This window comes from Sebastes umbrosus, chromosome 15 (assembly GCF_015220745.1).
Source record: "Sebastes umbrosus isolate fSebUmb1 chromosome 15, fSebUmb1.pri, whole genome shotgun sequence".
Taxonomy (NCBI): domain Eukaryota; kingdom Metazoa; phylum Chordata; class Actinopteri; order Perciformes; family Sebastidae; genus Sebastes; species Sebastes umbrosus.
The window spans coordinates 10732238-10757063 of record NC_051283.1 but is presented as its reverse complement, the minus strand read 5'-3'; the positions used below and the strand labels follow the sequence as shown (position 1 = coordinate 10757063).

General features: G+C 38.2%; 2 protein-coding genes across 3 annotated transcripts; one reads left to right on the top strand and one right to left on the bottom strand.

Moving 5' to 3' along the window:
- The first annotated feature begins 1147 nt into the window (after positions 1 to 1147).
- Positions 1148 to 7438, top strand: eif3i (eukaryotic translation initiation factor 3, subunit I). Its single transcript, XM_037795562.1, has 11 exons — positions 1148 to 1304; positions 2507 to 2599; positions 2705 to 2792; positions 2934 to 2999; positions 3114 to 3263; positions 4841 to 4968; positions 5229 to 5339; positions 6347 to 6436; positions 6551 to 6624; positions 6738 to 6830; positions 6927 to 7438. Exons 1-11 carry the CDS (start codon positions 1302 to 1304, stop codon positions 7006 to 7008), a joined length of 978 nt encoding a protein of 325 aa, XP_037651490.1. The 5' UTR covers positions 1148 to 1301; the 3' UTR covers positions 7009 to 7438.
- A 3807-nt stretch (positions 7439 to 11245) lies between these two features.
- hdac1 (histone deacetylase 1) lies at positions 11246 to 21704 on the bottom strand. 2 transcript variants are annotated; one of them, XM_037795453.1, is made up of 13 exons: positions 21527 to 21704; positions 17642 to 17754; positions 16941 to 17058; positions 16588 to 16662; positions 16046 to 16184; positions 15144 to 15285; positions 14958 to 15050; positions 14759 to 14867; positions 14293 to 14673; positions 13993 to 14148; positions 13862 to 13907; positions 12196 to 12243; positions 11246 to 12042 (listed from the first exon to the last, which is right to left on the bottom strand). In XM_037795453.1, the coding sequence occupies exons 1-12, from the start codon at positions 21573 to 21575 to the stop codon at positions 12216 to 12218; spliced, it is 1449 nt and encodes a 482-aa protein (XP_037651381.1). In that variant the 5' UTR covers positions 21576 to 21704; the 3' UTR covers positions 11246 to 12042; positions 12196 to 12215. The 2 variants fall into 2 exon arrangements, with proteins under 2 accessions (XP_037651381.1, XP_037651382.1); XM_037795454.1 differs by lacking the exon at positions 21527 to 21704 and adding an exon at positions 21082 to 21100 and having other exon boundaries at positions 11246 to 12243.
- Positions 21705 to 24826: the final 3122 nt, after the last annotated feature.

The following is a 24826-nucleotide window of genomic DNA, read 5'->3' as shown; positions in this document are numbered from 1 at the left end:
TTTACAAGGTGCAGTGACTGAGCCCAGTGAGAATAAGGAGGTGAAAATGTTATTGGACTTCTGAATTGACTCCTGAACATGTCCATTTCTCTTCAGACATTCTCATGTACTACTCAATATGTAGCATTGGTAACAAGGTGTCAACTTATTTTCAACTTAAATAGAAACCTAATTTCTTCCATTGTCCCACAGGACAGATTCATTGTACCTCTGGTCCCGTGGTGGATGTGGAGGTTCATTGACCATGAGAAGGAACCAAAGATGTTTCCTTTTTTTTGTCTTTTGCAGTACTTTTATCTGGCCTTCTGTATATTTTGTTTCTTGTTAAATAAAAGATGTAACAGTGTATATTTCAGTTGTTGGTTGATTGACCTTGTTGGCTTATTTAGAAAGGTGTTACTTTTTTGTTTATGCTGTTTTACCATTAATTAATCAATTAATATCCACTTTAAATCCCATTAAAACACTTTAAAAGTATTTATTTTAAGGTAAAACTGGTTTAGAAAGGTGTCACTTTTTTGTTTATGCTGTTTTCCCATAGCATTTTGTATGTTTTACCATTATTTAATCAATGAATATCCACTTTAAATCCCATTAAAACACTATAAATGTTTATTTTTTAAGGTAAAAACTAATTTAGAAAGGTGTTACTTTTTAGTTTATGCTGTTTTCCCATAGCATTTTGTATGTTTTACCATTATTTAATCAATGAATATCCGCTTTAAATCCCATTAATACGCCATAAAAGTTTTTATTTTTTATTTATTTTTATTTTTTTATACTTTATTTCCCTTTTTCAAGGTTGTTTTCATATATGCAATTTACAGTTTGTAATTACAATAGTTTATAAACCAATTTTTAAGTAGATGAGCTTATAGAGTTAAAAAAAACACACATAACCAAAAAACAAACAATAATACAAAAATACGAGAGTAACAATAAATTGTTTAAAAAAGTTTTAATTTTAAGGTAAATCTTATTCAGAAAGGTGTTACTTTTTTTAATTATGCTGTTTTCCCATAGCATATTGTATGTTTTACCATTAATTAATCAATTAATATCCTTTAAAGTTTTTATTTTAAGGTCAAACTGAAGGGATTCGTTGTTATGGTGATTTGTATACTAACGTCAACCGTTGGAGGGCGCTCTAACGCCATACGGGCGTTCTGCACCGGAAGTACGTCATCTTCCTCTTCCTGCCTCGACTCAGGCGCCTGAAACACGAGTGTTCGTCTCTTCTCTTCTTACTAAGCGGCGCTGTGAAGAAACTGGACCGACTGGCGACACTTAACTAACACAAAATGGTTCGTATACTTCTCGGTGACCGTCTGCTACGAGTCTTATATCACCCAGAATGATGCTCATTGTCTTAATTAGACTGTTAACTCCTGTTTAGCCAGCTGGTATCTAGCCTGGCTAACGTTAGCTCTCACATTAGCCACTGTTAGCATACTGGTAGCTAAATGCTAGCTACTGTTAGCTGCATGATCCGTGTGTGATGTAGGATGAATCACTACCAGCTGGTGGAAGTGGACTACTGTACATTATGTTATGATAAGATAAACCTAGGCTAACGTTTATGGCTGGTTAGATGGCTGATATAGTTTGTCATCAGTCCCAATATGTTTCACTATTAACACATGTGTTTCCTCAAGTTATTGTTTATTTGTTTTGCACAATTTAAGACTATACAACATAACAAACAAAATATACAGTGCAGGAAGAGGCAAAAAAAACACTGTGCATATCTGAAGCCTCCACCTAGAGACAAGATTAATATAAATAAATATGACCAGATAATAGTGATAACAAAAGAATTAAGACAATATATATATATATAATAATAACAATACAGTAAATATATAAAAAAAGACAAGTGTGTGTGTTTTATTTTATCTATTTATTTGTTTTCCACAATTCAAGACTATACAACATAACAAAAAAAGTAAATGAATAATATACAGTGCAAGAAGAGGCAAAACACCCACTGGGCTTATCTGAAGCCTCCACCTAGAGACAAGATCAATATAAAGAAATAATATGACTACATCATAGTGATAACAAACAATTAGGACAAGATATATATAATAATAACAATACAGTAAATATATAAAAAAGATATGTGTGTGTTCCGTGGAAGTGTGTGGTTAGTGTTTGTGAGGAGGATATTGATTTAAATATCTATAAAGACTTCTTCAAACAACATTGTGAGTGGGAAAAACATAAAAAAACAAAAACAGATACATAGACAACTTGAAAAAAGAAATTACACGACAGCAAATAAATGATCCTTTAAGCGGCTTTTGAAACATTTGACCGATGAACAGTTTATTGGTAGATGTGAAAAGCTACTCCATAATTTGGTTCCCCTAAATCTTATAAAAAATTGACCTCTACTAGTGAGGAATTTAGGAGGATGGAGATGTAGAGGTTAGTTAACAAGCTTAATGCCTTAACTAAATCTGTAAGATGGTCCATATATGCTGATGTACCCTCCTCTCCACAGAGACCCATCCTGCTCCAGGGCCATGAAAGGTCCATCACCCAAATCAAGTACAACAGAGAAGGAGACCTGCTCTTCTCCGTAGCTAAAGACACGGTGAGATGATAGCTGCAGAGGATATTTTAATGACTATCATATTATTCCACCTGCAAGTTTGTTTGGTATTAACTTTATACCCATTGTTACTGTCTCCCATTGTAGGTCACCAATGTGTGGTACTCTGTTAATGGCGAGAGGCTCGGCACATACAATGGACACACAGGAGCTGTGTGGTGTGTCGACTGTGACTGTATCCTTTCTCAAATCCACTTGTTCATGTTGTTTTTATCGCAGACAAATGTAATGTTTGATCTTGTGTTCATGTGATGCAGTCTATGGCTGTGCTAGCTGTTGTCCTATACGTTGTGCTCCTTAACGTGTGCTCTCTCAGGGGACACTAAAAACGTATTGACGGGATCAGCAGACAACAGCTGCCGACTGTGGGACTGTGAGACCGGTACGTTAAAAACAATCTGCCGTCCAACGAATCAAGTGTGTGTGTGTGTGTTATGTGTTTCCCAATCATTGTTCATCCTACGTCCACTAACCCCTGTGTCTCTGTGCCACACAGGTAAACAGCTCGCCCTGCTCAACACCAACTCTGCTGTCAGAACGTGCGGCTTCGACTTCAGCGGCAACATCATCATGTTCTCCACAGACAAGCAGATGGGTTACCAGTGCTTCCTGAACTTCTTTGACCTGAGGGATCCACAGCAGATCGGTACGCACCACACAATGCACACTAGGGGTGTAACGGTGCACAAAATGAAAGCATTTAAAGCGACGCACCGTTCGGCCGTTCATGAAAACAAACGATATGCTTCTCTTGTATAGATTTAACTGTTATTTTCATACAGTCATGCACTAATTGGGATTCATGTTGATAAATATGAGTAGACAGTGACAACCATTTTGTTTCACTTTATTTGTATTTATTTCAAACATGTAACAAATAAGTAAAAAACAAAACAAGAATAACAAATGAAATGAACAGTGAACATATAGCAAACTGTCTATAAACAAATTCTCATAAACAACATAAATAAATATTACATGTCCAAAAAGGAGTAGAAGTACTTAACAACTAACCCTTCTCCATAAGTCAAACAATTAACTCAATATTTATGATATAAACTTTCGTCAATAGTAGCCTATATTCCTTTTTTTTATTTCAATTCCAATATTGGTCATGAAGTAATATTTTTCACTGGGTAAATTTGCAGTGTTACAGCAGCAAAAGGAATAGTACAATAACAAGATGCATCAGTTAAAAAAGCAAGATAGACCAATAATAAATAATTTCACAGTAAAAAAAACCTAAATATAATAAGTAGGTAGACTGAACAATTGAATTCACACGTCGCGGGTGAAGCAGCCTGTCACTGAAAGAGCTGTTTATATAGCCTGCATGAAACAAAACACTGTAAGAATGCAAGATGTGCTTTTTGTAGTCCATCTTTGAAATATTTTAGTTTCTTCACCACGGCAAACCCACGTCGTCAATAAAACCCGCCTTTGGTCATATTTTACGGAGCCTAGTGTAAATGCAGTCGGATTTTCTGAGCACCGAGGGTTGTCTTTTCCTAAGTCCTTATGCATTCTCCTTCACACCTCTCCTTGAGCTCATGATGTTTTCCATCAAGGTAAAGGAAAAGTGGTTAGGAAGACATCAGGACATCATTTTTTTGCGGGTATTCTGCGTGCTGCTGCATGCAACGGACCGTGACCCCCGGAACAAATAAACAAACCGTTACATCCCTAATGCACTAATGCGACTAATCGTGATTAACTATGGACAATCGTACAATTAATCGCAATTAAATATTTTTTTCGCAGACCTACTATAAAGCTATGGTAGCACATATTCCCCTTCTTGTTATTAGTTGCTATTAAGTAGTTACTCATGCACATCTGATTTAGAACATTAGGAGAGATAGTTAGATATTTATTGATGTAAATGAGGCAGGTAAGGAGATTCCAAATCATTACAAATGTTGAATTTATCTTTAAGTAAAAACTACAATATTCCTCTGTGGGAAACATGTTGTAGCTCTTTATCAGTATTTGACAAAGTGGTGATTTCACAAGTCATTGTATGAATAGTCATTTACAATCGGGACATAATATTTAACTGAACACTTCCTGAGCCATCTGGGGATGTTCTGTTGGCTTTCACACAGAACTGAGCCAAAATGTATTTACCTTTTGACAGTGACACTGTTGTAAAATAAATAGATCAGCATGAATATGGCTCCTCTCAGTGTTATAATGAGTGAGTCTCTCCCTCTGTCTCTGCAGAAGACAACCAGCCCTACCTGTCCCTACCTTGCGCTGACCACAAGATTACCAGTGCTGTGTGGGGACCCCTGGGAGAGTTCGTCATTGCTGGCCATGAGAACGGAGAGTTCAACCAGTTCAGCGCCAAGGTTGGTCACACTGTCTGTCTGGGAACATTATGGGAATGTAAGAAACTGTGTTCATGTGGGGCTTAATACTAGTAAACAAATCTGGTTTTGGTTATGGAGCCCAAAACAATAAACTAAAATGGTCAAATGTGTCAAAATATTTCAGTGATTAAGAATATGAAAGATATAAATGTGAGCTTTCAGACAAAGCTTGGCTTAAAGAGAATTTTTTTTATTCAGAGACTTTAAAATTGAATGTTGTCACTGTTATTTCTGGGCAGTCTGGAGAGATCCTGAAGAAGGCCAAGGAACACACCAAGCAGATCAATGACATCCAGACATCAGTGGACCTCACGATGTTCATCAGTGCCTCCAAGGACAACACAGCCAAGGTAAGACCCCCGTCTACTCTCCTGGCTCTTTGACACCAGCGTTGCCAGATGGGAAATATTAAACTATCCTACCTGAGGCTTACAACAATTGTATTTCGAGGCAATTATTGTACGTGAGTAGAGGTAACATGATTTAAATTCTAAATCGAAATAGATCGAAATTAGCTTCTGATTTCGAGCATCAAAATCATAAGCATGATTGGCGATTGTCCCAGTATTTATTTTCTCTCTCCAACCCCGCCTACTTGTGTGCGTCCGAAAGAAGAAAAAAAAACACTTTAAAGACGAAACGGCGTATCTTGCCGGTAGCCTTCAGCTCAAAGACGACACGGCGTATCTTACCGGTAGCCTTCAGCTCAAAGACGACACGGCGTATCTTACCGGTAGCCTTCAGCTCAAAGACGACACGGCGTATCTTACCGGTAGCCTTCAGCTCAAAGACGACACGGCGTATCTTACCGGTAGCCTTCAGCTCAAAGACGACACGGCGTATCTTACCGGTAGCCTTCAGCTCAAAGACGAAACGGCGTATCTTACCGGTAGCCTTCAGCTCAAAGACGACACGGCGTATCTTACCGGTAGCCTGTACCAGACAACTTATGAATATATGGGGTTGTGTCTTGAAGGTAACACACAACTTGCAAAAACTCTTGAGAGACTCGTAACGTTAGGCTATAAACAAACTACACCACGGTTGCATGACTTCACATCACCACTAAGCTGAAGGCAGAGTGTTCGGCATGAAGACGATTAGTAGTCTGATTGAGCCGCCTTTTTTAAGACATTTAAAAGCTTCTAAATTCACAAACGTGAAATTTAAGGACGCATTTTATGTCGTAGAACAAAAATGCATCTAACTAAAAACCCATTAACTTCGAGATGACGGCACCAGAAGTGACTCATTCCTGCACCACTTTATTGTTAATCTGATTTTTATCTTTACTTACCTGCTGTTTGATATCATACTTTGTTATTAAGCGTTGGTTGTCTTCTGTGTTTCCTCTCAGCTGTTTGACTCCGCCTCTATGGATCACATCAAGACTTTCAAGACAGAGAGACCCGTCAACTCTGCTGCCATCTCCCCCATTATGGATCACGTAAGTGAAGACTCGCACAGTAAAAACGAGTAACGGCTATTTATCCTATGACCATGTACAAATTTGTTTGCCACTTGGTGCTATTTCAAATTGTATTTCGTCATTAACTTTCAGGTGGTGATGGGAGGTGGGCAGGAGGCCATGGAGGTCACCACGACCTCCACCAGGATCGGCAAGTTTGAGGCCAGGTGAGTTAAAGTGTACCTGAGATTCATTACAGAACCTCCTTCCCACATTAACATCTAATGGTAGGGTCAGTTTTTTTGAGGTGCTAACCTGTTTTTTTTTACTCCACCCTCAGGTTCTTCCATGCTGCCTATGAAGAGGAGTTTGGCAGAGTCAAAGGTCATTTCGGCCCCATCAACTGTGTAGCATTCCACCCTGATGGCAAGAGGTAAGAGACAAACATACACACTGACCTAACATGTAAAGTAGTTCTTTGTGTGTATCACTGCTAACATTTTTCTTGTACAATGGTTATCGTTTACAGTTACAGCAGTGGAGGAGAAGACGGATACACAAGGATTCACTACTTTGACCCACAGTACTTTGACTTTGAACTAGAGGCATAAACAATCCGGATAAACAGACAACACCGCTTCAGCTAACATCGTACTCAGTCCAGTCAGGAAGAAGGATTAACGGACTGAAGTGCTATTTACAGTCTACTAACCACCTCGCCTCATTCCCTTCATCTGAACTCATCTATAATCAGTGTACTTCAAATAAAGGTGAAGAGGTTGACCGCATCTCAGTGACAAGAATTTTTCGGGTGTTTTGTAAAGTAATTTTCTAACATCACTTGGAAACTGTCTCGGTGGGTTCAGAAGCAATTTTTTTTTTTTTGCCCTGGATCTGCAGAGCTTTTGTGACTGGACTTGAAAAACCCACTCCCCCTGATTCCCAAGTCTATTTAATCTGGTTCTACAAATTAGAATTTGAGTTGATATATTTTCTGTTCTGCCATTCCACCACAAGTTTCAATAAAATTACTGAATTCAAGTCGTGTCTGTGTGATCTATGCAGCTCACAATCACTCAACAATTGGGAATTCATTGACATAAACAGTTACCAGAAATAAAATCCTTATGTAATATAATGCAATCTAAAACAAAAGCAAATAGAATTTCCACCAATGAGTCAAGTGGCAGTTTACATCCATGTTTGTCCAAAATGACATCACTTCATCATTTTATCCTATTAAGACATTTGTAGGAAATTGACATAATTAGCATAAGACTTTTTTCAAGATACGACTGACTTTAAAAAAAAATAAATAATGATAATTCAACATACAGTGTAACGCGTGTATAATTATCACATCTGTCTGGGTCAAATTGATGATTATAAACAGATGATTATTATAACCAAATTTTTCTTGTTGTGCACCATTTGACATGTAGTGCAAAGCGCTTTGAGTAGTCGGAAGACTAGAAAAGCGCTGTATAAATGCAAGTCCATTTACCATTTCTAATACAGATTACCATTTAATTGATATGTATAGTTATTACATGAATACAAAGTAATGAAACGGACCGCTTCACTATTTACTGGCTCGCTGCCTTTTCCCTCACCAAGGGTGAGGCATTGCCGTTTTTGGCCGGCTCTGCAGCGCAAGCGTGCAGGCAGAACGACGTCCCTTTGTCGGGGCTCCTCACTCGCTCAAAGGAGGGAGACAGTAACCGGTCTGTATGAACTGCCAGCGCTACGGTGCTGAAAAGTCAGTTTGCAAAGTTTCACTTACAGGGCAATACCTGACCAAGCATTATCAATCCATGTCACTAGGGTGCTATCAACATATACTATGACTTTTTTTATAACAATTTTTTCAACATACCATGACATTTTTTCGACATGCTATACACAACTTTTCTTGACACATTATACTATGACATTTTACCGAGATACTATACTGTTTCCCTTTTCGACATACTATACTTTGACTTTTCTTTCTACATTCTATACTAAACTACTTCTATGACATATTATACCATAACTTTTTTTTGACATACTATACTATGAATATTTTTTCGACAGAATATACTTTAAAAAAGTCATAGTATAGTATGTCGAAAATTCTACAATTCTACAATATCATTTAGCAGACGCTTCAGTCCAAAGCGACGTACAGCTGCGAGTTCGTACAACACAAGCAAGGATCTAGATAGTAAGTGCCAACAACAGCTTCGAGTCTGATCAGACACAGGTGCCGACAGAGGCAATGCAGAGGGTGTATAGAAGTATTTTCTTTGTCATCGTCATCATCAACATTATCAGCAAAGCCATCAATGTCATCATCATCATCATGAATATCCTAATCAACATCAGCAACATCCTCAATATTATCAATATCATTGTAATCAATGTCATTAGGTGCGGAAATGTTCAAGAACAAGCTGGGTCTTAAGCATTAATTATTTATCATGAAAACCAAAGCGTAGCATGGCAAAAAAAAGTCATAGTATAATGTCAAAAAAAGGCATAGTATAGTATGTCAAAGAGAGTCATAGAATAGTTGGTTGAAAAAAAGCGATAGTATAGTATGTTAAAAAAAAGGTCACAGTATAGGATGTCAAAAAAAAAAAAACATTGTCATGTGACAGGTTAGTTTTTTCCCTACTGATGTGTTGTTGCAATAGTAATCCTGCTGCTACGTGCATACTATAGTATGTCGAAACAAAGTCATAATATAGTATGTCGAAAAAAGAGTAATAAAAAGTCACAGTATAACATGTTGATAAAAAGTCATAGTATAGTATGTCGATAAAAAGTCATAAAAAGTCACAGTATAACATGTTGATAAAAAGTCATAGTATAGTATGTCGAAAGAAAAGTCATAGGATGTCGAAAAAAAATCATTGTATAGTATGTTGAAAAAAGAGTCATAAAAGTCATAGTATAGCATGTTGAAAAAAAGCCATAGTATAGTATGTCAAAAAAAAAGTCATAGTGTAGTATGTCAAAAAAAAAAGTCATAGTATAGTATGTTGAAAATAAGTCATCATAGAGAATGTCGAAAAAAAAGTAATAGTAAAAAAACGTCATAGTATGTGGAAAAAATTGTCATAGTATAGTATGTCAAAACAAAGTCAGTGTAGTGTGTCATAAACAGTGTAGTATGTTAAAAAAAGTCATGGGATAGTAGGTTGAAAAAAACGCCATAATATAAAAAGTCGTAGTATAGTATGTCGAGAAAAAAAAAGCCATAGTATGGTATGTCGAAACAAAGTCATAGTAATACCTGTTAAAAAAAAATCATAGTATAGCATGTCGAAAAAAAGCATAGTATAGTTTGTCGAAAAAAGTCATAGTATAGTATGTCGAAAGAAAGTCATAGCATAGTATGTTGAAAAAAAAATCATTGTATAGTATGTTGAAAAAAGAGTCATAAAAGCCATAGTATAGCATGTCGAAAAAAAGCCATAGTATAGTATGTCAAAGAAAAAGTCATAGTATAGTATGTTGAAAATAAGTCATCATATAGAATGTCGAAAAAAAAAGTAATAGTAAAAAAACTTCATAGTATGTGGAAAAAAAGTCATAGTATAATATGTCAAAACAAAGTCAGTGTAATGTGTCACAAACAGTGTAGCATGTTGAAAAAAGTCACAGTATAGTATGTCGAAAAATGGTCATAGTATAGCATGTAAAAAAAAAAAGTCATAGTATACTATGTCGATAAAAGTCAGTGTCGTTTGTTGAAAAAAAAAAAAAAAAAAAAAAAAAAAAAAAATCACAAAAAAGTTATAGTATAGTTTGTCGAAAAAAGTAATAAAAAGGTCATAGTATAGTACGTCAGAAGAATTCATAGTATAGCTTGTCGAATAAAGTTATAAAAACGCCATTGTATGTCGAAAAAAAGTCATAGTATAGTATGTACAAAAACGTCAAAAAAAAAGTCAAAGTATAGTATGTCAAATAAAGTCTGAAGACGTCATATTTTAGTACGGCAAAAAAATATATAGTTTAATATGACAATATTTTATAAAAAAGTCATAGTATAGTATGTCGAAAAGTCATAAAAATGTCACAGTATATGACGAAAAAAGTCAAAGGACAGTATGTTGAAAAGTCATACCATAGCATGTCAAAAAAGTCATAGTATAGTATGTACAAAAAAGTCCCAAAAAAGTCATAGTATAATATATCGAAAAAAGTCTTCATTTAGTATGTCGAGGATAGTCATAAAAAGTTATAGTATGTCGAAAAAAGTCATAAAATAGTCATAGTATAGTATGCCATAAAGAAATACCAATAAAAGTCATGGTCTAGTATGTCAAAGAAAGTCATACTATAGAAAGCCATAAATAGTCATAGTATACCAGAAAAGTCATACAAAAGTCATAGTATCATCTGTCACAGAGATGGCATAGTATATATGTTATAAAACTAAAATTACTGCCTCGCAGTTGTATGCCTCCGTCAACCATTGAAATTCAGTTTACATCCATGTTTGTCCAAAATGTCATCACTTTTTAATTTTATCGTATTAGACATTTGTGTGAAATCGTAATAATCAGCACATTTATTCTTGAGTTATGGCCCAAAATGTGTTTTGTTTAGTCACAGTGACCAAAATCTAATCAGTTCATCCTTGAGTCCAAGTGGATGTTTGTGCCAGATGTAAAGAAATTCCCTCAAGGTGTTCCTGAGATATCACGTTCACAAAAATGGGACGGACAACCTGAAAATATAATCCCTCCGAACACGGCTGCCGCCGGTGCAGAAGCATAAAATTAGAATATAAATAATTATACAGGTGTTTTGGTTTTTCTATTCAGAATGTATAAATCGTAACCTCGGCAGGGAAAAAGTGGATCAGTTTTCTTTATTTTTATTACAAAGTTATGATAATGCACATTTCACAAGGATAAAACTCCAAAACAACCGCATGTAGAGGGGCCATTCAATCAGCTCACTCCACCGTTGTGTATAATGGTACAAAATATCTAAAACAGGTCACTCACGTCCAAACATAAGCCTCTTTTAGAGGTTCACACCCATTCATGCTTCAACATACAAACAATGCAGGAAGAAAAAAAACACTGACCAGATATTCATAGGAAGATGGGCTAAGGGAACTGTTTGTGATTTCAAATAAATTACTGAGTAGAGATCAGGGTCTGTCTGGGTAGAGGGAGCAATATGTACATGCTAAAGGCGAGATCATTCTAAACATGCATTCACTGATAAACTAACACAGCAAGCCAAACAACAGTTTGCCAAATGCTGGTTATTCTAACAGTCTCATAAATAGATGTTTAAAAACTAACAGAAAAGCCTTTTTGCATGTGAGCACTAGACTTATAAATCATCTACATCTCTGCAGCTATTTTTACGCGAGCCCCACAAACTTGTTTAAATCTGAAAATACCATGACAGGAACAGTAATAATCTGAGTGCTTTTCTTCACATTAGAAGCAGACCTGGTTCACATAATAACTGAGAAAAGGATTTGTGTCATTTGTTGTATACTACATGGAGCTCCAGTTGGGTGGGGTTTACACTCAGGACAGAGAACAGAGCAAATTTTCAGTAAGAAATTCATGTTAAATTGATTGAATGAGCAGCTGTGGTTGTGGAACGCCCACTCAACTGGTGCTTCACTGAGGTTGGAAACAAATGTAAATAATACAGTGTAAACCAGGTTTACCCATAAGAACACATAATAAAACAGGAATAGAAAAAGGGTCCTATTGTGGCAGCAGAAGAATATAAGAGGAATATCAGTGTGGCTTGAGGGCAACAGTACAACTAACCAGTTCTCCCGTGTCAGACTTCAAGTTGTCTTCACCTCTTCTTTTGGTCTGAAACACAAACAGTTCAGAAGTTTAAGCAACGAAAATACCAGACAGTGTCAGTCTACATAACTTCTCTTCACTTCTTTGTACAACAGCTTTGAGACCTTGGGTCTCTTAAATTGCATCCACGTTCCTCTCACTTTGCATCTTTTCCTTGCATCTTAACCCCTACCACCGAGGATGCATTGAGAGACGCATGCAAGGAGAGAGGAAAGAAACGAAAATATGTTTTTAGAGAAACGAGACGTCCTTTTCCCTGAAGAGTAACGTGAAGCAATGTCCGTTTCTGATGACGGCATGGGTTTTGTGTCTGCACAAATGTGCACTGTACTAATACTAATAAAAGGCACATAGTTATCACTGGCAGAGCAGCAGTGTTTTCTCTCTGTAACCTGTTACCTGTTTAACAAACACCTGCTCATGTATAACAACCTGCATTCTGTATTTACACTGTGTGCCGTGTCCTGCTTAGAGGCACAGGAACCACTTTTCAGGCAGAATGCTATTTTTTATTTATTATTTGCATCTGCATTTATTGATATTCTGATCATTAATTAATTATTTAATAACCTAGAATATGATTATGCTGTCTATTGAACATTGGAAACTAGGGTTATGTAACTCATATCAAACCCGTCGCTCGGGAAGCCTCACATGTGACAGAATGGAAATGACGGTAAATGATGTAAAAATTGTTTCTTGCTGACAAACAGACTCTCCTACTCTCTGACTTTAATTGTATCCTTAATAAAAGTTAAAGTGGGAAAAATCAGATCATGGAAATAAGTTGTTTGTGGTTCTTTTGTTGTTCAGACCGACAATTAACAGATTTTTAACTAGATGGTGAATCAGAAAACAGATAACAGAATAAACTCAAGTGTATATTATGAGTGTTTTCACTCCGGTATGAAACTCCAGTAATGTTGTGATGTATCAGATCAGTCTGATCAGCTGCAGCGTCCAATCAATCACTGATATTAAAGGGGTGTGTCAGCTGGTGAAAGACTTCAGTGAAGGCTTCACAGAGCAGAAATAAGAGCTTTGAGACAGCCTTCAAGATGGCAGACCAGAACGACCTTGGATCGGGGAGTGAGGAAATATCAAATAAGAGACTTGGGATGCACCCCATGAGTGTTTCGTAGGACTTACATTGACGCTTTGATGCCATCCTTCAGTGGTAACCATCTTATCACTCTTCTTCATTTATACATTTATAATAAGATGAGGTCTATTATTAGCATTATATCCCCCAAAACACAAAAGAAAAGTGGCCAGCAAAGGTCCCACAAGGAGAATTATTTCCCATACAAGCTTTATATTCAGGCCACCTGATTCCTTGACTTGAGGACTTGAATGTGTCTTAACTTGGCAGCCAGGGCATGGCCTCTTCATGTAAACTTTATGTTGTGAATCTAAAATGGCTTAAGTCTGGTTGTAAATAAATGTCAGCATTTATTTTATTCAATATTGCATATCTATTGCAGTGGTGCACATTGAGAACTATAGCCCAATTTGGACTTGAAAAACTGTTACTATCCACAAGTTTTCACTATACCAGGTTTGAAACATTTTTATATTCTAAGAATGTTTAATTAATCAGATTTTTAATTTGCATCTCACTTACCCTGAGGTGTCCATCTTCTCTTCCTCCTTCTCCTCCTCTTTCACTTCTAAAAAAGGCAGAAAAACATTATTTTAATTATCACAATATATGTTCATCTACAAATACCAATTGGACGTGTGAATAAGTCTTACCTTTCTTTTCCTCTCCTTCCTTCTCTTCCTCCTTCTTCACTCGTTTCACCTTCTTGTGGTTGGCTGCGTTCCTGCGGCCTCCTCCCTGCCCCTCCGCCTCATCCTCAGAATCAGAAAACTCCTCCTCACAGGCTATCCTCTTGTCGTGGGCCCGGACTGAAACACAGAGCATATGCTGTTCGACAAAGGCATACTTACATACACAGACTAGAACTTGACCATAGTGTGTTGTGTCCAACTCAGGCATATTGCGTAACTATTGGCCTGTGATCCCGTCTAAAATCGATGCCTGTTTCTTACTAGAGACACGTTTGTCAGGGTCCTCCTCATCGTCATCTCCGCTGTCTTGGTGGGGAGCATCCTCGGGGATCGCCTGCATCTGGACACCAGGGGCGTGAGGCAGCATACGGAGGTTTTCAAACAGACGCTGCTTGATCTTCTCCAAGTATTCGTTGGTGTTCTGGTTGGTCATATTGGACGGGCTGATGTGCAGCTTGAAGTCGGGCCCAAAGTACTCAAAGTAATCATTGTAGGGCAGCTCGTTGGGGATGGAGCAGTCCAAGGCGACGGCGGTTTCGTACGTCCAGCAACGGGCCACGTTGCGAATGGTGTAGCCTCCGCCACCCAGCATCAGCAGGGGCAGGTTGAAACTTTTGATGTACTCGACACATTTGGCATGGCCTGGAAGAACACACACGTATTAAATTCTCCAAAATACAAAAGCACTTTTGAGTATTTTTCTTGGGAGAGTGAATTGTGTTTATACCTTTGATGGTGAGGTTGAAGCAGCCTAATCTGTCTCCAGAAAGAGAATCGGCTCCACACTGGAGTACAACAGCACTTGGCTGGTACATCTCCATGACTTTAGCCATGATCTAACACACACAAACATGCATATTAACAGATTTGCTCAGAGAAAGAGTGATCGTGGTGATTACATAGTACCTACATAAAAGCAGACTTACAGGTTTGAAGATAGCTTCATAGGACTCATCATCAATACCGTCTCTGAGTGGGTAGTTTACTGCATAGTACTTGCCCTTTCCAGCTCCGATGTCCTGCACACATTGGAGGTATCATTGAATTACTGCCCACACACGCACAAGATACGCAGATGATCTTAGAAGGAGAAGTAGAACAAACAGACTAACCCTTAAGTCCCCAGTGCCAGGGAAGTATTCCCCATACTTGTGGAAAGAGACAGTCATGACCCTGTCTGTGGTGTAGAAGGCCTCCTCCACCCCATCACCGTGGTGGATGTCAATGTCTATATATAACACCCTTTGGTGGTACCTAGAGAGGAGAGAGAATTCAGTTAAGGACATCTCAAAAAGCACTCAAATAATATGGCATCAAATGTATATATCAGGGCAAAAAACAGACAGCCGCTACAAGATCATTGAAGTTTAATTTGCTCTGGTAAGCACTTCCACAAGACAACTCAGAGACTACTTTTTTCAGCAATGCATTAAAATGGGAAAAAAAAGCAATTTGGGTATATAAATAGTCCGAATACTTTTAATAATAAGGGGATTTCCGAGTTTCCAAACAGAAGTGCTCGCCATTCAAGTGCCGAAAAATGCAATTCTTGCAGAAATCTCCAAATGTCAAAAGTGTTTAATACCAAATCACAGCATGGCTTTGTCTATGGTGTTTGTTAAGGTCTTAGTGTCTTAATGTCATATTTTTGATCAATTCTCAAGTGGTAAAAAAATGTTTGGATTTAGCACCAAATCTGTGTAACAATCAACCCAAAAATTGCTGCAACAATTTATGAGACATAGGTGAGCATGGGAATGGTCATAATATACTTCCATCATAATGCTCTTAGCCCTTATACACTTTCACAACTCCACACTGTGCTGCATCTCAAACTAGTCTTCAGGTTCCCAGCTTTCAGAGGATGTACACCAATTCTATGTGACATGTACTGCTGACCTGCTATCTCCCCTTAAAGACCCTGTACCCCCCCTAAAAAAGACAAAAATGTGTCTATTGTAAAGAGGGGTGTAGTGGAAGAGATTAAATAAAAAAAAGAAAGACAGCAGCTTACTTGAGCAGCTCGAGGATGGCCAGGACGATGTCGTTGACGTAGCAGAAACCTGAGGCTTCAGACTTCTTGGCGTGGTGGAGTCCGCCAGCCCAGTTGATGGCGATATCTGTCTGCTGCTTGTTCAACTTCAATGCCCCAGCTAGAGGACAGAATGAACAGAGTAAAAGATACAATATGAGTTTAATGTACTTTGGTGTGTTGAGCCAAATGTCTTCTCTTGTCTTAACATTTATAAATCTACAGTGATTATTATTATGGGTTTTTTTGTAATCCATCATAGATTTTCTGAGCATCCTCTGGACAGTGCTGCATGCACATATTCTCCTCAGCGAGGTCTGCCACAGGTTGTTGAAATTATACTTGTTTAACTTAGTCCAAGACACCATATTCAAATTTAAGATGCCTTTCAAAACCACTTTTTAGGCCAGGATTAGCCAGACTAAATTGAGGCCTATACTTCAGATTTACTCCATGCACAGTCATAAATGTCCCTCTTGTTTGAGGCAAGGGGGATTATGGGAAGTGTGGTTGGAATATCTCACCGACAGATCCACCTGTTGAGAGCTGGCAAAACTCAAACAGACCATCAAACACTGGACAGTCCTCTCCGACATTGACTGTGAGGAAAAAGAACAAGACAAAAAGATTTAACATATGTGGACAGTAAGAATACTTTGGAAGAAAGATAAGATATTCCTTTATTAGTCCCGCAGTGGGGAAATTTGCAGTGTACAACAGCAAAGGGGATAGTGCAAAAAAGAAGATGCATCAGCTGACAGAAAAAAAAAGAAGAGCAATACAAAGTGTAACAAAATATGAACCATTTAAAAAGAAGGAAGTATAAAAATAGAAGCAGTATATACAGTATTGACAATAAAAAAAAGCGGACACTCACATCTCTGCATCTGTTTGCTGTACTCAGACATGTTGTCTGGTCGGATGGACCTCAGGAACTTAATGTAGTCATCACTGTGATATTTCGTCATCTCTTCACCACTGGCTTTGTGTGGTCTCTGGAAACAGACAGAAAGATGATGAGGAAGAAAGCGAAGGCTGACACTTCACATCATCATTTGTCAGTAGTCATTGGGTTTGTCCGATTTTGCGTACGGTGATTGATTGTCTCTATTCACATACATGTGTACAAGGTCATCCAAATATGCAACATTTACCAACTAATGGTCTAGAATAGCCAACCAAATATGAAAAAGACCTGCATCACTGTCAGAGACTATCAACAATTACACATCTTCTTAGTCAGCAACCAACTAACTGCTAATACTCTCTGGGTTGAACTCACATTTGAATTTACTGTGTGTTCCACACGTGCATTACTAATTAGACTGTACTTATTTGACCACTGGGCCGAATCAAACTGAAACATGTGACATACAAATGTCGACAGTCTGTAGTGAAGGTTCATGATGAATGCGTACAATTACACCCCTCATACGCAATTAAAAAATGCTGCAAACTTCCCTCAATTCTAGCTTGAATCTTTAACGCTATGGTGTAATATTCTCTTGAGAAAGCATGATGACACACACAATGTATGGATCTGAGTGTTGGGAGTTTGTGTAGAGTGATATAACTCACATATATCTCCATTTTCCTGTACAGTCCATAGTTGAGAAGGAGGTTGTGTGTCATGCGAATCCTGTGGGGTTTCATGGGATGGCCCTGTCCATAGTAGTAGTTCCCCACATCACCTTGGAAAAACAAAATTATCCATAGTTTAGCTTAACATTACAAAATTTGCTTGAAAACCTATCGTCGTGATGCATTTTGCTCTCCTTTGTGACGAAAACGTCATGCCAAACACCATTTAAAAATGTGCCGTTTATCTGCAAATGTTGTATACCTTTAAGTAGGGCTAAAGACAGTTTGACAACTTTGTGAAACAGGATGAACCAGTCAATCCAATCCACCAAGCCGTTTTAGTTGCAATGTTTCGCCTGTTATTCATACAATCTTAAACTGCACATTAAACTGTGGACACTATTATGTGGACATTATTATCTGTCCTGCAGACCATCCTTCCTTGTCCGCCCACCCCCCCTCCCTAGAAACTGTACAACACCTCTCTAGGGAGGGGGGGGACAAAGGAGGACGGTCTGCAGGACAGATAATAATGCATACAGTGCACTTTCATAGACTAAGCTACTGGAGTTACCCTGCACTATATTCATTTTTAACAGTCTCTTATGCACTATATTCACTTTTTAATAGTCCTGTATCACAGCTGTTACCCTGCACTATACTCAGTTTAACAGTTTTCTTCATCTCCTTGTATTTTTATATCTGGTATATTTTTTTGTACTTTGCACTACTAACTTTTTTACAGCCTTATTACTAACATGTTTTGCACTATGGAACTGTGATGCTGGAAACTTGAATTTCCCTCGGGATCAATAAAGTTACTATCTATCTATCTATCTATCTATCTATCTATCTATCTAACATGACCCGATGTTAAAATCTCATAAATAAAAATTGGAGATGGTTAATGTGCTTGACTGTAGCTTGAATTATTCATTCATATGCTACTTGACCTATATGCTTGCTAGCATAGGACATCTCGTCTCCTCGTGTCCTCGTCTCCTTGTGTCCTTGTCTACTCGTCTCCTCTCTCTCCACCTTTCCTTTTGTCTCCTTCACTTAACTCTTATACTCTCGTCTCCTTGTCTACTTGTGTCCTTGTCTACTCGTCTCCTCCCTCTCCACCTTTTCTTTTGTCTCCTTCACTTAACTCCTATACTCTCGACTCCTCTCTTTCCTTTTGTCTCCTTCGCTTAACTCCTTATTTCTACTCTCGTCTCCTTTCCTTTCCTAGCCTCTCCACTGGTGTCCTTGTGTACTTCACCTCTTTACTTATTTCCTTGCCTCTTGTCCTTTCTCCTTTCTTTTATTCTGCTACCTCTCCTTGTCACCTTTCTCGTCTCCTTTCCTTTTGTTGTCCTCTTCTCCTCACTTGTCTCTATTTTGTCTACTTCCTCTTTTCTTACCTCCTCCCTTCTTCTCTACTAGCGTCTCCTTTCCTCGCCTCTCCACTTGTGTCCTTATGTATCTTGTCTTCAACTTAACTTCACCTCTTTACTTGTTTCCTTGCCTCTGCTACCTCTCCTTGTCTCCTCTCCTTGTCTTACTTTTGACATCCCCTTTTGTATGTAGCATTTTATTCGTGTTTATGCATAAAAGAAACGGCAAATGCAATATATAACTTTAACGGCACTTATTGGCACAGCCAAAATTTGCTTGAAAACCTATTGTCGTGATGCATTTTGCTCTCCTTTGTGGCAACAACTTCATGCCAAACTCCATTTAAAAATGTCCCGTTTATCTGCAAATGTTGTATACCTTTAAGTAGGGCTAAGTACAGTTTGACAATTTTGTGAAACAGGATGAACCAGTCAATCCAATCCACCAAGCCGTTTTAGTTGCAATGTTGCTCCTGTTATTCATACAATCTTAAACTGTGCACATTAAACTGTGGACACTAACTTGACCTGATGTTAAAATCTCACAAATAAAAATATTGGAGAGTCAATGTACTTGACTGTAGCTTGAATTATTCATTCATATGCTACCTGACCTATATGTTCGCTAGCATAGGACATCTCGTCTTCTTTTCTACTTGTGTCCTTGTCTCCCTGTGTCCTCATCTCCATGTCTACTTGTCTCCTTGTGTCCTTGTCTACTCGTCTCCTCTCTCTCCACTTTTCCTTTTGTCTCCTTCACTTAACTCCTATACTCTAATCTCCTTGTCTACTTGTGTCCTTGTCTCCTTGTTTCCTCGTCTCCTCTCTCTCCACTTTTTCTTTTGTCTCCTTCACTTAACTCCTATACTCTCGTCTCCTCTCTTTCCTTTTGTCTCCTTTGCTTAACTCCTTATTTCTACTCTCGTCTCCTTTCCTTTCCTCCTTTCCTAGCCTCTCCACTTGTGTCCTTGTGTGTCTTGTCTTCAACTTAACTTCACCTCTTTACCTGTTTCCTTGCCTCTGCTACCTCTCCTTGTCTCCTCTCCTTGTAATATGCTACTTGACCTATATGTTTGCTAGCATAGGACATCTCATCTCCTCGTCTCCTTGTGTCCTCGTCTACTTGTGTCCTTGTCTACTTGTCTCCTCTCTCTCCACGTTTCCTTTTGTCTCCTTCACTTAACTCCTATACTCTCATCTCCTTGTCTACTTGTATCCTTGTCTACTTGTCTCGTTTCCGCGTCTCCTCTCTCTCCACTTTTTCTTTTGTCTCCTTCCCTTAACTCCTATACTCTCGTCTCCTCTCTTTCCTTTTGTCTCCTTTGCTTAACTCCTTATTTCTACTCTCGTCTCCTTTCCTTTCCTAGCCTCTCCACTTGCGTCCTTGGGTGTCTTGTCTTCAACTTAACTTCACCTCTTTACCTGTTTCCTTGCCTCTGCTACCTCTCCTTGTCTCCTCTCCTTGTCATATGCTACTTGACCTATATGTTTGCTAGCATAGGACATCTCATCTCCTCGTCTCCTTGTGTCCTCGTCTACTTGTGTCCTTGTCTACTTGTCTCCTCTCTCTCCACGTTTCCTTTCGTCTCCTTCACTTAACTCCTATACTCTCATCTCCTTGTCTACTTGTATCCTTGTCTACTTGTCTCGTTTCCTCGTCTCCTCTCTCTCCACTTTTTCTTTTGTCTCCTTCATATGTTTGCTAGCATAGGACATCTCATCTCCTCGTCTCCTTGTGTCCTCGTCTACTTGTGTCCTTGTCTACTTGTCTCCTCTCTCTCCACGTTTCCTTTCGTCTCCTTCACTTAACTCCTATACTCTCATCTCCTTGTCTACTTGTATCCTTGTCTACTTGTCTCGTTTCCTCGTCTCCTCTCTCTCCACTTTTTCTTTTGTCTCCTTCATATGTTTGCTAGCATAGGACATAGGACATAGGATTCAATGACCAGACATGTCAGTAGATATTAAGATTTGTTTTCACATACAATGATAAGATGATTAGAAAGCATGACAGTAACCACAGTTAACACAAGCATTTAAGCAGCTAAACCATCCTACTTGCTTACTTTCTACACTCAACATCACATACAGTATGTAGCTGTAACTTTTCACTGAATAATCAAACTAACAAACCAATGCACCTGGTCCCCACACACTGAGGAGATGAGCTCCAGATAACGTTACATCATGTCTCCTAGGTTACCAGGATGAACAAGCTACAAGTCACTACCTGATAAAAGGTTTAAGACATTAAGGAAAGTGTTTCTGGTTATTGAATAACTTGACCGGATGAGACAATGCGTACAGCTTCAAGCTAAGCTAAGCTAAGCATACCATGTAGCTATGCTAGGCTAGTTAGCCAATCAAGCTATGCTACACCGGCTGGCTAGTTAGCACGCTCTGCTCTGCTCACTTCCTAGATACTAACATGTTCATTTTATAAACATATATTACTATACACTATACTATTAGAGAGACTGGAGTGCACAAGTTGGATATTTACCGTCATAGTAATAGCAAACTTTTTTCTTTGTTCCTTGAGACAGCGCCATTTTACACCAATTTACCCCTCTGTGTGTTTGGTGCCCGCCGGTTCCTCTCTCTGCTCGGTGCACCTCCTCAGCCAATCACCGAGACAGAGACCCGCCCGGCTGGAAGGCGCCGGGATACAAATCAAGCACCTCCCGAGGTTGCAGCTACAACCAGACAGTGTCTAGACTAGTCTGGTATAGAGAGCACACAGAAACAACAGTTGTGTCTTTAATTTAATCAGTGATGTAGAGGCAATCCAGCTTATAATGTCCAGCAATTGATAAACAATTAATCAGTTAATGTGCATACATGAGCATCTGTATGCAGGGAGATCATAAGTCACTGGGGTTCAGTGTGATGACATTTGATTGTGCTAAATGAGGACACAAATATGAATGTGAATTAGCCTAATAATGTTGGGCATTTTTTTGCATTTCATATTTCTGGAATACATTGTGATATGAATACATTAAATACAAACCCTGTACCACTCCGAAATCCCCAGGATGTGTCCTAAATCAAACCCAAAAAAAAGAAAATGCAGATATCACACTCGTAAAAAGAAATCAGACAGTGTCTAGAATGGTATATAGAGCACACAGCACTATAGTTTTGTCTTTAATTCAGTGATGTAGAGGCAAACCAACTTATAATGTCCAGCAATTGATAAACAATTAATCAGTTAATGACATACATGAGCATCTGTGTTGCTGCCCCCCTCTGCAGGGAGATCATAAGTCACTGGGGTTCAGTGTGATGACATTTGATTGTGCTAAATGAGGACACAAATATGAATGTGAATTAGCCTAATAATGTTGGGCATTTTTTTGCATTTCATATTTCTGGAATACATTGTGATATGAATACATTAAATACAAACCCTGTACCACTCCGAAATCCCCAGGATGTGTCCTAAATCAAACCAAAAAAAAGAAAATGCAGATATCACACTCGTAAAAAAAAATCAGACAGTGTCTAGAATGGTATATAGAGCACACAGCACAAGAGTTTAGTCTTTAATTCAGTGATGTAGAGGCAAACCAACTTATAATGTCCAGCAATTGATAAACAATTAATCAGTTAATGTGCATACATGAGCATCTGTGTTGCTGCCCCCCTCTGCAGGGAGATCATAAGTCACTGGGGTTCAGTGTTATGACATTTGATTGTGCTAAATGAGGACACAAATATGAATGTGAATTAGCCTAATAATGTTGGACACTTTTTTGCATTTCATATTTCTGGAATACATTGTGATATGAATTCCAATACATTAAATACAAACCCTGTACCACTCCGAAATCCCCAGGATGTGTCCTAAATCAAACCAAAAAAAAGAAAATGCAGATATCACACTCGTAAAAAAAAATCAGACAGTGTCTAGACTGGTATATAGAGCACACAGCACAAGAGTTTAGTCTTTAATTCAGTGATGTAGAGGCAAACCAACTTATAATGTCCAGTAATTGATACACAATTAATCAGTTAATGACATACATGAGCATCTGTCTTGCTGCCCCCCCCCATCTGCAGGGAGATCATAAGTCACTGGGGTTCAGTGTGATGCCATTTGATTGTGCTAAATGAGGACACAAATATGAATATGAATTAGCCTAATGTGGGATATAAGCAATAACCTCAATCAACTGTCCTCCCTCCATGACTGCTTAGCAGCAACCAAAGACTGGATGTCTCGCAACTTTCTCCACTTAAACCCTGGTAAAACAGACATTCTTTTAATAGACAATTTTGCTACAGCAGTTCATCAGTTTATTGGAGCACTTCAATCCAATATCAGTCCTACAGCTAAGAATCTTGGTATCATCTTTGACCGGAATATGACTTTTAACCATCATGTCATTAATGTCAGAGACCTGCTTTCTCCAGCTAAGAAACATTGCAAAAATCAGATGCATCTTGTCCTCCACGGATCTTGAACTATTAATTCACACATTCATATTCTCCCGTCTAGACTATTGTAATTCCCTCTACACCTGCCTCAGTCAATCTGCTTTAAATCGCCTCCAGGTGGTTAAAAATGCAGCGGCAAGATTATTAACCAGAACTAGCCATCGGTCTCACATCACCCCTGTTCTGGCATCCCTCCATTGGCTCCCTGTAAAATTCAGAATCAACTTTAAGATCTTGCTATTCTGTCTATTCATTGATGGTTTAATTATGTAGTTTTTTTCATATATAAATGTATCTAAGCTTGGATCTTGGCGTCTGAAATCTCCAATATGCCTAACTACTAGGGCTGTCAATCGATTCAAATTTTTAATCACGGTTAATCGCATGATTGTCCATAGTTAATAGCGATTAATAGCAAATTAATCACACTTTTTTTGTATCTAAGGCAGATCTGTCAAGTATTTAATACTTTTATCAACATGGGAGTGGGCATACTGTAAATGCTTGCTTTATGGAAATGTATGTATATATTTATTATTGGAAATCAATTAACAACACAAAACCATGACAAATATTGTCCAGAAACCCTCACAGGTACTGCATTTAGCATAAAAAAGATGCTCAAATCATAATATGTCAAACTGAAGCCCAACAGGCAACAACAGCTGTCAGTGTGTCAGTGTGCTGACTTGACTATGACTTGACCCAAACTGCATGTGATTATCATAAAGTGGGCATGTCTGTAAAGGGGAGACTCGTGGGTACCCATAGAACCCATTTTCATTCACATATCTTAAGGTCAGAGGTCAAGGGACTTCTTTGAATATGACCATGCCAGTTTTTCCAAAATTTAGCAAAAGTTTGGAGCGTTATTTCCCCTACAAGCTAGTATGACATGGTTGGTACTAATGGATTCCTTAGATTTTTTAGTTTCATTTGATGGCGGTATCTTCACTCTAGCTTTAAAACCGAGCCCGCTACAACCTAAAAATCGCAAGTTGCGCTAATGCGTTAATTAAGTTAGTGACGTTAAAACGAATATGCATTAATGCGTTATTATCGCGTTAACTTTGACAGTCCTACTAACTCCATATGCATATTGCCTCCATTATTTCATCAAAACATATAACAAGACAACTTCAGGTGTAGACCTTTAAAAACTGAAAATACCACATTTTATTTCTGTATGTTTTTCAACAACATAGACATATTTACATTCATTTTATTTCATTTGTTTATTTGACAGGGACAGCTCTTATTGATCAAGACATTTTTTAAAAAATGACAGTTTTCATCAGTTGTCCCTGGTCCCAGATGTTTGGAAGGTACCCTAAAATAGAATAAAATTACATTTACAAGA

Bases quoted from the DNA above. Each gene is read 5' to 3' on its own strand.
- eif3i (XM_037795562.1), top strand. The intron at 3,000-3,113 runs GTACGTTAAAAA...TGTGCCACACAG, and splicing joins ACTGTGGGACTGTGAGACCG to GTAAACAGCTCGCCCTGCTC. The intron at 4,969-5,228 runs GTTGGTCACACT...ATTTCTGGGCAG, and splicing joins TCAACCAGTTCAGCGCCAAG to TCTGGAGAGATCCTGAAGAA.
- hdac1 (XM_037795453.1), bottom strand. From the start codon at position 21,575: ATGGCGCTGTCTCAAGGAACAAAGAAAAAAGTTTGCTATTACTATGAC. The intron at 17,059-17,641 runs GTGAGTTATATC...GTCTGTTTCCAG, and splicing joins ACAGGAAAATGGAGATATAT to AGACCACACAAAGCCAGTGG. The intron at 15,286-16,045 runs GTAAGCTGCTGT...TCTCCTCTCTAG, and splicing joins GCCATCCTCGAGCTGCTCAA to GTACCACCAAAGGGTGTTAT.